At 37.5% G+C, this 14,048-nt stretch overlaps 1 protein-coding gene across 5 annotated transcripts in view; it reads left to right on the plus strand.

Annotated features, from left to right (window-relative positions):
• The window catches only part of spata20 (spermatogenesis associated 20), a 44,124-nt gene that overhangs the window by 23,579 nt on the left and 6,497 nt on the right, over positions 1 to 14,048 (plus strand). For 3 of the 5 annotated variants that reach the window (XM_046854033.1, XM_046854034.1, XM_046854036.1), the window contains 3 exons: positions 2,382 to 2,590; positions 4,515 to 4,714; positions 7,254 to 7,334. In XM_046854033.1, coding sequence (XP_046709989.1) covers positions 2,382 to 2,590; positions 4,515 to 4,714; positions 7,254 to 7,334 — 490 coding nt within the window. The other 2 variants (XM_046854037.1, XM_046854035.1) reach the window with 2 other exon arrangements.

Genomic DNA, 14,048 nt, shown 5'->3' on the forward strand with positions numbered 1-14,048 from the left:
GTTAAACATTATACAGAACAATTGAATTGAATTGTAGATGAGAATTAAATAGCAATTTGATTTTCAGTACTGGATGCAAAGACATGTCTCATGGCAACATCCTCTCTTATGATTTTCGTACATCGCTATACATAAAAGGAAAAAATCACAGTTTTTTTTTAAATGACTTCAATCAAACTAAATGGAGGACACACCAATCACTACAGCTCCTATTTACTTCCTCACAATAGAGTTTTATCTTCAGTTCTGTCTGTTTAATTTCTTGCACACTCACTTAGCTGCAACGCCACCTCAGTGGACATGCCTGGGAACTGCAGATGAGAGGTTCCTGATATATTCAGCTGAATTGACAAAGTACTTTAAAGATTGTTAATAGATATCGGGCTTTGTTATTAAAGTGCAGCTCTACAGCTTTTACCTTATCAAAGTCCTGTAGCTTGTGTATTTTTTCCTTGTGTATATTTCTCCAAGAAATTCAGACTTTTAAAGAAGAAATCTAATTCAATGAAAAGTTTCTTTCCTAATTATTGTGAAGTTTATTTTCCTTGTATATCTGGAATTTTTTTTTCTTGTTTTATAACAAAGGACTATAGCATAAGGATAAGAATAAATTCTGTATTCAGACATGATGTTCTGGTAGGTTTGCCAGTGAATTGGAGTGGGAGGTTTGTTTCTGGAAACTAGTTGCAGGACTGAGGTTACTTTTCCACGTTTCCACAGTGTTAACAAAAAAAATAAATTAATTAAGGAGTCTAAAAATTGTCTTCTTTTTTATTTAAAATCAATTAGTCTATTGGCATATTCTATATGTATCAATAGTAGATTGTACTGACAAAAGGTTTTACAGGTGGTCATAAGAAAGCAAAAAGAAAAAAATGGTTAATCTTTTTTATATCATTATTTGAGATGATCAATATTAATCAAATATTCTATGATTTTTTTATTATTTTTCTGAAATGAATTACATGCTACTGTAAAAGCAGTCAGCTCAATGAATGAATAGCTTTTCTAGTAAAATGAGTTTAAACACACCTAATCAAATTTTTTAATACAATGCATAACTTAATATAAACAATATTTATAAACATAAAAGGTTTTCATAAGAGTTTTAATCTAGAAAATGCTCTTTTCAAAATGATTGGCACACCCATAATTTATATTTTGCAATAAACATTCCTATCATGAATTCTCCAACAAAGTTTCATTAAAGTGATTTAGAAATGATAGACCACTCCTTCATGCAGAACTTATTAATCTCCTTTATTTGATTGTAACAGCATTGTCAGTAATTCCTCTTGCATTTTAGGTTTACACCCCAGTGAACATGATAACATCAACAGGGTTCCTAAAATCCTTATTTGCATTTCAGTTAAAAAAATATTTAATTTATTCATTTAATTTATGGTGCCATTAATTATAGAGCTGTAAGACTAAATAGCAACTTTGAACACTGTATATCACACGTCGCACTTTTAGCACATTAGTATCAATGCAGACTGCACAGATGGTCCCAGAGAACAGCGTGTACACGAACAAAGAAGCTGTGAATTATCATGTGCATCAAAGCTCCACTTTCTCTTTACAGAGTTAAATGATTCAAACATTTTTCTTTCTAACAAGTGCTTTTAATTTAAACAAAACATAATGATATCTTTTGAATATGATATCAGAGTTGTTATATTTAATTATTATACATTTTTATTTTACATTTTTCTTAATTTTTTTGTTATAACAACACTTTATAAAATTGTTATACAAACAATTTATGCCTAAAGTTATACTTCAGGATCTGACATTGAGATGTTAACTAAAAACATTAAGGCAAAAATCAATTATGGATTAAATCAGAAGTTCTTGAAACCTTATTACATTTTCCACAGTACCACTGGAAAAGAACTAGTAAAAATGCAGCACTATCAACATGGCTGTCAACTCAAGTTCATGAATGGTCAACTAGAAATGTTAATCACTTGAATATAATATTTGTTTGTATTTATTTGGTTCAATTTTTCAAAATGTAAACAAACTAGTTAATAAAATATACCACAGTAAGTCTGACCAGGCAGTTACTAATGACGAATAAATAAATAACTGCTGTAAATTCATTGCCTCATATTCATATTAAAGAATGTTTGTTTTAAAAGCTTCATATCTGATGGCTGTCTCACAACCACATAACAGTACAAATATTGAGCAAATCTTTGGGTTTTGGCTTGTAAAATAGGAAGCTTTTAATAATATCGAAACCTTTTTGGAGACATGACATGTATTGGATATACAATTGGGTTATATTATTAATGGATACAGATTAGTATATATTTGTTAACCTGTCTGCTACATGTTTGTAACTTACTGGTACAAGCTCTCTTTATTTTTTTTAGCGACTTAGCCATTGCTGGCTTTCTGGATGACTATGCTTTCGTTGTGAATGGTCTTCTGGACTTGTTTGAAGCTACCAAAAGAGCTCGGTGGCTTCAGTGGGCTGAGGAGCTACAGCACAGGCAGGACCAGCTGTTCTGGGATGCTCAGGGAGGTGGCTACTTTTGTAGTGACCCTTCAGACCCCACCATTCTGCTGTCTCTTAAACAGGGTGAGATAATACGCAATTCCTCTTATATATAAAGTGCACCATCCATGCAGCATAATGGATAGTAGAATGAAACAAACTGAGACAATTGTTAGTGATCATAAAAACATTTGCTTTACCCTCCTCAGCCCTGCACTTAGTTGTTATGAGCATTTATAATTCATCCGTTTTATTTGTAAATTGTAATATTACAGTGGGATTACTAGGTTCACATAAATCTTTTTTAATTGCATCCTTCTTGGGGATATGAGATTCATCTTTTAATAATGATGCACATGGTTTGTATAAAAATGTAGCAATATTGTAAGACCTTTGGTGATGACATTTCTTGCATAAAGTGTGTCTGTAATGCGGATGGACTGTGGTCTTTCAGATGGGCTGACTACTGCGGGGGTGTGTGGGAATATGAGGGAGTGAGTCATTTGGACTGGGTGATGCAGATCCCCTGCTGTCACTCAGTGTTCAGCATCACTCCACTGCATAGCACTCCCATCATGCCACTGCTGATAGAATACTAGCAAAGTCAGAGGAACCCTTCAGTACTCGGCTACCACCTTTTCTAATGCCCCTTCTCACATCTTATTTTGGCACACCCTCTCGCTTTCATCTTTAAAAGCAAGCTGAATTGATATAATTGTTTCCTTCCTATTTCTTCAGTTACTTCTGGGCAATAAAAAAAGAAAAGTGTTGCTAGGGGTTATTAGAGATTAGGTCTGATGTTCTTAATGACTCAGTTTCATAATCTGTCACAAAGAATTGGACGAACATGCTGACACTAACACACAGACATGCCACTGATCCTTGGCCTGCGACTAATGGCAGTGTGAAAATGACACTGACATTAAGCAGATATGGATGAAGGGGGTGGTGTCTGATGCTTTTGTTGCTGGTGCTGATAAATGAAATGGGACGTAAGACGGATTTGTCACATAATGGTGCAGTCTGAGTGACTGCACCATTATATAATGATTCCAGCATGTAAAGTTCCATTAGGAGCTGTGGGGAGCTGTAGTGTGTCAGGACATTGTTCCTCCACCACATTGTCACAGGAAGATGGATCACTTCACTGAGCACACGTCAGGCTCTATTTCATGCACTGTCCAAACACAGTCATGTAGAATCCCTCTGTTCCCTTTAGCAGCAGCATAACTTCAGTTCAGATTCAGTTTTGTTTTATTCCTGTGTATGGGTAGTATCTTGGTTGAGGGTTTCCATTTTGATCACAGTTACTAGTTACTCTCCTTGCAAAAAAATTGAACTTTAAATAAATGAAGTACATATAGTATACTGAACAAATGCTAAAAAAAAATGCTAGTTAATACGCTATGCATGTAATGGATTTTTTTGGACAAAAACTAAGCTTTATCCCTAATTAGTCAAATTGTCGGTTGGTTCTCTACAGATACTTATTCCTTGAAAGTTAATTACATATAGACTACTGACTTAAAAGTTTAATGCATTCAACTACTTTTTATTATATATACATTTATTATATAGAAAAATCTTTTTGGCTGCAAGAGTAGCCTGCATCATCATATTTTAAAGTGTGTAATAATAATATAATATGAGAGCACCTACTTTGCCGTGTAAACTATCAGTTATCACCTCAGTTCCAGGTGTCACTTGCTCATCCATAGACCTGTCTGCATGAAGTCAGAGCATAGAACACACACACACACACACACACACACACACACACACACACAATCACTCAAAGGAGATAAAACCATTCACACACCTGCGATATCAGACACTTTAAGCCCTGTCCAGCCTGATAAATAGGCAAAGGTCAAACAGATAATTTGAATAATGCATCATTGCAATGACACTTACTTTCCTGACACAGGGACATTCATATCAGGCTGTGAAAATAGCCTGGTATTTGTTGCATTTTGGGGTCCATAATGGTCACTATGTGTTTTTTCAGACCAGGATGGTGCAGAACCGAGTGCAAACTCCGCCTCTGCGATGAACCTGCTCCGCCTCTCCCACCTGACCGGCAGACAAGAGTGGGCACAGCGCTCTCAGCAACTTCTGACTGCCTTCTCTGACAGGCTCCTGAAGGTGCCAATTGCCCTGCCTGACATGGTCCGTGGCCTCATGGCACATCACTACACGTTTAAACAGGTAATTAGTGCTGAAACTGGTGTTGGATTGATTGGGCATGCATAAACCGTCATAACATTATTTCCCACCAAGCAATAACGGCAGTTTCTATGTGCTAGGGAAAGAATAAAAAACATGCCTTGGAGTGTGCAAGGAAAGCCTAAGGCTAGTTGGTTCATTATGTCAATAAACCTTTAAATTCATAAGGCTCATTTAACACTGAAACAGTTTAACAATAAAGATCTAAGCATGAAACAGCTGTTCTGAGTGGCACAGTGGTGAAGTCAGTAATGTTGCTGTCACACAGTTTCATTGTCCCTGGTTCGATCCTAAACTTACTATCTGTGTTATCCTTTGATTTTCTCCTGGGTCTCTGGTTTCCTCATGCTGGCAGGTGGATTGCCTGCTCCAAAACAACCATACTGTTGTATCATCATTCTGTGATACTGGTTTCCTGTTCAGGGCATTTTAATGCCTTGGACCCAGTGTTCCTCGTTTAGAAAGGAAGACAAAGAGACATGGTGGTGGAATGAGGACGTGCAGGAGAGCATAAGGAGAAAAAGGTTGGAAAAACAGAATTGGGATCGACAGAGTGATGAGAAAAGTAGGCAGGAGTACAAGCAGAAGCGGCAGCAGGTGAAGAGGGATGTGGCGAAAGCCAAGGAAAAGGTATATGAGGAGCTGTATGAGAAGTTGTACACTAAGGAAGGAGAAAAGGATTTGTACTGAAAGGCCAGGCAGAGGGACCAAGCTGGAAAGGATGTGCTGCTAATTAGAGCAATAAAGGATTGAGATGGGAATGTGTTGACTAGTGAGGAGAGTGTGTTGAGAAGGTGGAGGGAGTATTTTGAGCAGCTGATGAATGGGGAAAATCAGAGAGAGAGAAGGTTGGATGGTGTGGAGATGGTGAAGCAGGAAGTGGATAGGATTAGTAAGGAGGAAGTGAGAGCAGCTCTTAAGAGGATGAAGAGTGGAAAGTCGGTAGGACCCGATAACATACCGGTAGAAGCGTGGAGATGTTTAGGAGAGATGGCAGTGGAGTTTTTAACAAACAGGATTTTGGAAGGTGTGAGGATGCCTGATGAATGGAGAAGGAGTGTGCTGGTAACGGTTTTTAAGAATAAGGGAGATGTGCAGACCTGCAGCAACTACGGTTGAATAAAGTTAATCAGTCACACCATGAAGTTATGGAAAGAGTAGTGGAAGCCAGGCTGAGAGAAGTGGTGACCGTCTATAAGCAACAGTATGGTTTTATGCCGTGGAAGAGCACCACAGACACATTATTTGCTTTGAGAATTTTGATGGAGAAGTATAGAGAAGGTCAGAAGGAGTTGCATTGTGTGTTTGTGGATTTAGAAAAAGCGTCCAACAGGGTGCCGAGAGAGTAGTTGTGGTATTGTATGAGGAAGTCAGGTGTGTCAGAGAAGTATGTGAGGGTGGTGCAGGACATGTATGAGGACAGTGTGACAGCAGTTGGAGTATGCAGTAGGAACGACAGACTGGTTTATGGTGGAGGTTGGATTGCCTCAAGGATCGGCTCCGAGCCCTCTCCTGTTTGCAGTGGTGATGGACAGGTTGACGGATGAGGTCAGACAGGAGTCTCCGTGGACCATGATGTTTGCGGGTGATATTGTTATTTGTGGTGAGAGTAGGGAGCAGGTTGAGAAGAGCCTGGAGAGGTGGAGATATGCGCTGGAGAGAAGGGGAATGAAAGTCAGTAGGAGTAAGACAGAGTACATGTATGTGAATGAGAGGGAGGGCAGTGGAGTGGTGCGGTTGCAGGGAGAAGTGGTGGAGAAGGTGAAGGAGTTCAGGTACCTGGGATCAAAAAGTGCAAAGAAATGGAGAGTGTGTTAGAGAAGTGAAGAAAAGTGTGCAGGCAGGGTGGAGTGGGTAGAGAAGAGTGGCAGAAGTGATTTGTGATAGAAGAGTATCTGCAAGAGTGAAGGGGAATTATTCAGATTTTTATTTTTATCAACATATTGAACAAAAATGTTTATTGAGGCAAGTTTACTTAGGGTTATATATAATGGAGTTAGGGAAACCATTCTTTCTTTCTTTCTTTCTTTCTTTCTTTCTTTCTTTCTTTCTTTCTTTCTTTCTTTCTTTCTTTCTTTTATTTTTCAAATAAAATTATTACTATAATAATGTATATAATAATAATGTAAGGGTTTCCTCTTTTTCACCACAGACTTGTGACATGAGAGTTACCTGAAGTATAGTTACTGCATACCCTGGATCGGTGTCACCACATGATGAACGAGTGATGGAAAGGATTGAAAGAATTAAAAGTACATCCTGTCACTTTCCATGTCAAGTAGATCTTCCTAAATTTCCTCTTTTGGCCATTAGTTAAAACTTGTGAAGATGTTTCAATCCATCAGAGCTTACCTGGTCAGGAAAAGGTTATCTGCAGGACAGAAATAACAAACTGAAGATCCAGGGCAAGGGCAGTCTGAACCTCATCACACCTGCCCACCTCATTACTACAACAGAAAGACATAACCCCTTTTCCATTTCTTTCTTTTTTGTGTGGTTTTTTTTTTGCATTCTTTTTTAGATTATCATCTGTGGCCAGCCTGATGCAGAGGACACAGCCAGTCTAATTGCCTGTGTCAACTCACTGTTTCTTCCCTATAAAGTAAGTCTTCTTTGGTTTTAATTTCCTGGTAAGGATGAGGAGAACAAAACAGAACAGAACAGTTTTTCTAATCTTTAACATCAGATGTAGCTGAATGAAATTGGATTAAAAACTGATTTTAGAAATGTAGTATTTTTCATATTATCCTGAGATCACTTAAATCTGACCAGGGTGGTCTGTTAAGTCTGTGTAGAAAGAATAACAGGTGGATGGAGAGTATTTTATCGTTCAGGATCTGGCTGGGTGCTTCTCATTTTATGCTCCAGACAGGACAGTTTTAACGCCACTTTAATTGAGTCCCAAGTGTCTGGAGCTTGCTGCTGCAGTAGGCTTTGTAAGGGTCAGAAGCTTGAACAACATCCCTTCGACCATATAGGTTCATAATCATACTGAAAAAGGAGTGTCTTTTTAGTAGCCTTCATGCTTTCATTGCAGAGTTGCTGATTTGTCACTTTTTCAATTTGCTGAACTCACAATTTTGTGATGTGGTCATATGAGATCCTCCTTTTTTTTTCTTTTTGAACCACACACAGATCAGAATTCCATGTGAATGAATGCATAGGCAGAGCACTTATGTAAATGTATGAACAAAGTTAATTACGCACAAAGTTCAAGTTGTTGAATTATAGGCACACTGTGGAACATGGCAACTGAAGTCAAGTGGCTTTATTGTCATTTCAACCATGCTGTACAGTCCACACTGAAATGAAGCAACGTATAAAACCAAACAGAACTGCACACACTACAAGACAAGACTATGCACCCAGGATTACATAAAGTACATGTTTGTGAACAGCACAAGGCAATAATGACTCAAAAAAACAGGACAGTAGGCACACCGAAGGACAGGTAAGCACCAATTTAGTGTGGCCTCAAATGTGTAATACAGAAAAAAAAATTACATTATAATAATAAATCCTGTAGCTAAAAAAAGCATGCGTTAGCATTAGTTAGCATCGTTTTCTTTACCAAATTGGCTAAATGATTTAGGAGTAATTGTAGGAAGCATTCAGAGGACTGACTTTGTGCTTTTTTTCTTTAATATAAAGGTCATCATGGCTCAGAGAGATCATTTTCACACATTTGCTGCCCTTTTCTTAGGCGCTCCGCATAAGGCCACTCACTCAATAGCTGTGACAAAGAGAGCAAACACATGCACACTCAGAGAATAAGCCTGGCCTTTGGGCTTTTACTGCTATTTAATGTACTCGTGGAGAATCCCCACCAGGGGTGTTCCTTTCTTCATTTATTTCTAATCTGTTTACCCTCCTCATGGGACTGAAGCCGGCTCGCCAGGGAAATCTAATATCGATATGGATGTGAGTAAAACTTTTAAGTAGACATTCACCCTTTTTATTAGAGAAGCGGAGAAGTTTAAGGGATATAGATAAAGCGGAGTGCATTATAGATATACAGGCAGCAGCTGCAGTGTTCTATTATCCATGACTGCTTTTGTGCTTCACTTTGATGTCTGAATGGCGTGTGTACAATCAGTGAGTATCCATGTCCCATATCCATGTTTTTTTTTTTTGACGTAGTAATTTAACAGACGTCCTCATTTCATTTCCGGTCACTTCACTCAAACGAGACTCCACGCCGATTTTAACGAGTTATCAGAAATTTCCCTTAGCATGACACATTGAAAATGACTGCTGTTTTGCCTTGTACTGAATTTAGTGTGTCCTCAGCTAGTAACTGGCTCCAGGTTGTTAACATCAGACCCTGGTTTTGACTCGACTCATAGCTGTCAGTGTTCACTATGTGGGACACAGAGTGTCAGCTCCTATAAGCTGATTGTGGTATAGTGACAGTAGCACAGAGCTGTCCCCTGTTCCATTGTCCTGCTGCCGTCATTCTGATTAGATTCGTCTGTCTCTACTTGTCTTGTCACTACAAAATGCTCTGTAAGCTGAGAAAAAGTTGTTATTGTTTTCTTGTTCGCATAACTTAAATGGTTACAAATAGCATGAAGACTACAACTCAATTTACCACAAAAGTGAGTTCTGAATGTGAAACAAAAACTTTTTTTTCTCTGCTAAAAATATATATTATTATAGAACATAAAATCAAGAGACAATTGTCTGTTAAATAAAACACAATGAAAGAAAAATCTAATAGATGAATAGTGTACATAGTATTATCAATATATTTGTACATGGATTGTCTTAATTGGGTAGTGCTAGTCATAATTTTCACATTGGTCAACCAAATAGCACACTCACCTTTTGCGAACTTATAAAGTAACACTTGTTTCAGCAAATTATACATTTTTGTACACCGAAAACAATTACTGTAGTAGTGAGTTTGTAAATCAAGTACATGCGATTTTAATGTGTTTGTGTTTATGTGTGGGATGGAGGTAATTTTATCACAAAACCATACCTGCAGTTTAAAGGATAAGCTGACTAAGCACTCTTCTGCAATGCAGTTCACTTTTTTTATGTTAAATCATAACTTTATCTGATAAAATGTCAGTCCCTAAGCAAGATCTCCAATTAAGATGTCATCTCCTCTAATGTCCTTTGTGTGTAAAACATAGGAAGTGGTAGCTCAGTGGTTAAGGCTCTGGGTTACTGATCAGTCAGTTGTTCAAGCCCCAGTATTGCCAAGCTTCTATTTTTGGCCCTTGAGCAAGGCCTTCAACACTCTGGGCTCCAAGCGCTATTAGGCAAGGCCCTTAACACACTGTGCTCCTGGGGCCTTGTATCATGACTGACACTGCACTCTGACTCTGAAATATAAGAAGAAGAAATGTTACTTTACTGTAATGTATATGTGATAAGTAAAAAGCCTCTGAATTCTCTTACATTTGTGATGCTATTAATTAAATGAGTGTTAATAGTTTTTATGTATTTCATGTTCATATACTTGTTTAAATGTTCAAATAACTTAATTCGCTAGTCTGAATACCGACGTGCCCTCCTCACTATTTCCGCATATGTCAGAACTGAAACTCAGAATAGATCTGTTCACCTGTTTTGGGAGCATATGGACTTAAATAGATCTGTCATCTACAAGAATACAGAGGTTTCTAAGATACACTTGGCCCCCAGGATATTTATAGATACAGACCATGAATACATTGTTGCGAAATGCAGAGAATTATATTTTGGCCTGAAATCAATTGTGCATTCTCATGTGCTCGGAGTGTTAATAGGACTCACGGTTCCATTGGATTTGATAATGGGAAAACCTCAGACTGTTGCCTAGACACAGCTGAGCATACGGTTGTGGAAGCTGGCAGTAATGAGTTAGTGATGCTAGTTAAAAGGAGATTGAATAGAATTTCATCTGCCCAGGTGATGATAAAGAAATCAGGCAGCCCACATAGGCGCCTATTCTGTAGAGGCTTAGCCTCAGATGGGCTCGGGCCTGAATTGTTTGTTTAATTGACTGAGATATGACCGCCAATCTCATCACCCTGCTGATTGACCCCTTTTGAAAAATAGATGACATTCTCTTATTGAGCTGAACCTCCAGGCAAATCATCATCTAAACCTTTAATCCTCTGGATATGGAGCTTTTCTGAGAGAACCAGAGAAAATGCTGTTATATTTTGGCATCAAGTTGACTGTTGGTGTAGCGCTGTGGCACGACATGATCCATGTAGTGCTTAATATTGTTGTTTTGGTTGAAATACAACAATAGTGGATATACAGGGACTTCTAGCATGACTGCATACATACTGTATGTATATGGAAACTGATGCCTAATCTAATTCCCTGTTACAGAAGGGTATATACAAGGAAAGATTATTAAAATTACTGATGCTTTTCATGTGCAGAGTCAGCACCAGAATCCAGTATAATGGAACTCATTGACTTTAATCAAGGAATCGTGGGCTAATAGAGCTGTGCAGGTAGTGGCTGCAGTTTCTACAGTGCTAGAGCTATTCTCTAAACAAAACCATCAAATCACTCATTACTGTCATATATTTCCTTACAGATGAGTTATAGGTCAAAATTCTAATATTTCTAAAAATCCACATACCTCTTAAAGCTATTGAGTTCTACTTCCATGTGCAAAATAGGAAATTAAATTTAAAAACCAGAAGCCCAGACACTGAAGTAAATTATATTTTCTTTTCACAAACTGAATTTCGGATTACCACTGGATTCTCTACCACAAGAGCAGCTGGGCATTAGTGACCTGAGACCTTTCATGTCAGACATTGTCCAAACTGTCATTTGGATTTATGTCCATGATGGACTAAACTTGAACACAATGGGCTGATTCCAGAAGCATCGAGGCAGAAAGATCATTGTTCAGTGGTAGAGCGAGCATACTTTTGTGGAACTTGACCTCAAATATTTTTAAACTAGCATCCCATCTTTCCCTTTACCTTTTGTAAAGCCCCGCATTTACACACTTACATTAAAATATTAAACTTAAATAATATTCAGCATACACACCCATGCTCATTTCCAACACTAAAACGTTTGGCCTAATTACCACCACAGACTTAATCAAGTTAGCATGGATAAGAGTGTAAAATTCTCTCTATGTGCTAATTGCTTGTTCAACCCCAGTGAACTCATGGCCCAAGTGTATTGAGGCTTTATAAATGGTAAACCTTTAGAGCACTGACTAAACGTTTTTCACAGAGAGAGCTAATAATGCATTTTGCTCGATACATTACCCAGCCATATTTGAGAATGCGTTTTAATTTAAATCTAATTGTACTCATCTGTTCATTCATTTTGAGACACAGGGTATAATTGCAAGGAATGATCTAAAGTACATGACACTCCTCAGCCTCTTTCATCTCATCTGTGCATATTGATTTAATTCAGAATTTCAGCAAGACCCCTGAATCCAGACCAAACCCCCTGCTAAATCAGTTTATCACAAATCACAGTGTAGAAAATTAAGATTGATTAAAATTGCCGGGACGAATCTCTCGGTGCTGTGATCAGGCTGAGTATACCGTGATTACATGGCCAAAGTCTCACGAGATGCACTGAATTAGCAGCATTCTATCGCCCTGATAATGGTAGCCAGCTGTTGGCTGTTGTAATTTGACTTCCATGTCCAGAGACAGACAGGGCAAGCTTTCATTTATCACCTGATAATATAGTAACACATTTAAGTTATGCTTTTTGCCTTTGAAACATTTAATTCATGAGGGTTTAAAACGTTTTAGAGCCAGTGGACCACTGTAACTGAAAATAAATTCCATGGATGACAAAATGTTTATATTATGTAAATATGTATGAATGTTAATATTTTGTATAATTTATGAATGGAGCTTTATGTGACCCAACTCTCTACTAGCAGAACACATCTATGGTCTATGTTGACATGACTTGTTTTAGGGTTACTGAGGTTTGGATTTAACCTATTCATTAAAGTGATGAGTCAAATAGGCTTGTTACTGTAAGAACTTGTAAATAACACTTTGTGAACCTCTCTTGGTTCCTGATCCCACTTTGAGAACTTTTGGCCCCATACCCTACTTTCTGAGCTAAACCAATAGTGGTACAAAATGATCCATTATAACTATTTTGTTAGTACTTAATAGTTCAGAGCAGTCATAGGGTTTCACTATAAGACTAGTGTTATTCTTTTTTATTTATGTTCCTACATTGGGATTTAACCAGGCCCAGAGGACTTGACTTGCAGTCGTGACTTTTAAGGATTATAAGAGTGTTAAACTAAGTAATTATAGAGATGAATGGATGTGTTTAGCTAACAAGACCTTAGAGACATGACAGCAGGCAGAGAGGTTGAGGGTAAAATCTCAAGCAGCAGCCAGGGTTAGCAAGAGAAACGGTTGAGAGCAGGCAATCAGACTGTTCTCTACGCAGGGCTTACAGACTCAACAACACAACAAAGATTTGCTAAACCAGAAAGCACTGCTGTTCATTTTCAATCATCTGATTCACAGGTAGTACTACACAGAATATAATAAATTATTTGTCTCTTATACTTAAAGACAAAGAATATCCATAAACTGTTGTATTTATATCATTCAATTTATTGTGTAATTCTCTAGTTTAAAACTCACAATCACACATTTAAAATTTACATTCCATGCTCACTGACAGGGAGTTGAATCTGATCAATCAGAAATTTGTAATGTCCTTTATATACATAACCCCATTAAAATACAGAAATAATCTATCCAGTTATTGTTTTTTTTTTTTTTTTGCAAGAACACCATTACCTATTTCACATTATTTAAACAATTGTCTACAGTGGAGGAGTTAAGACACTCTTCCTATTTAGGGAAATCTGATGAAACTGTGAAATATGATTGGTCTGCGGTTGTCTCGCTGCAATAAAAACACTTCTGTGCCTAGGTGTCTGCTAGTCTGTGAGGTATTCTGCTTAGCTCTGAATATTAGTTCATTTTGTATTTTTCATTTGTTAAAGCCACCATTACCAACAGTAAATGCTGAATATATATATATAGCTTATACCTGTCTGTCTCTCTCTCTCTCTCTCTCTCTCTCTCTCTCTCTCTCTCTCTCTCTCTATATATATATATATATATATATATATATATATATATATATATATAGATGCTTTATGCAAATGTATGATTATTATTTGTGAAACCAGACTCAACATAGAGCATTAAGACAAAATAATCTTGTAAATGTTTTAAAGTAATTATGGTGTTTTAAATTACATACATCATTAGGATACCAAACGGAATGTTTCCCATGGATGGTTTTGATTGCTGGAATGTGCAAAAAGGCAGATTTTGGT

The sequence above is a fragment of the Silurus meridionalis genome, chromosome 7 (genome assembly GCF_014805685.1).
Source record: "Silurus meridionalis isolate SWU-2019-XX chromosome 7, ASM1480568v1, whole genome shotgun sequence".
Classification (NCBI taxonomy): Eukaryota; Metazoa; Chordata; class Actinopteri; order Siluriformes; family Siluridae; genus Silurus; species Silurus meridionalis.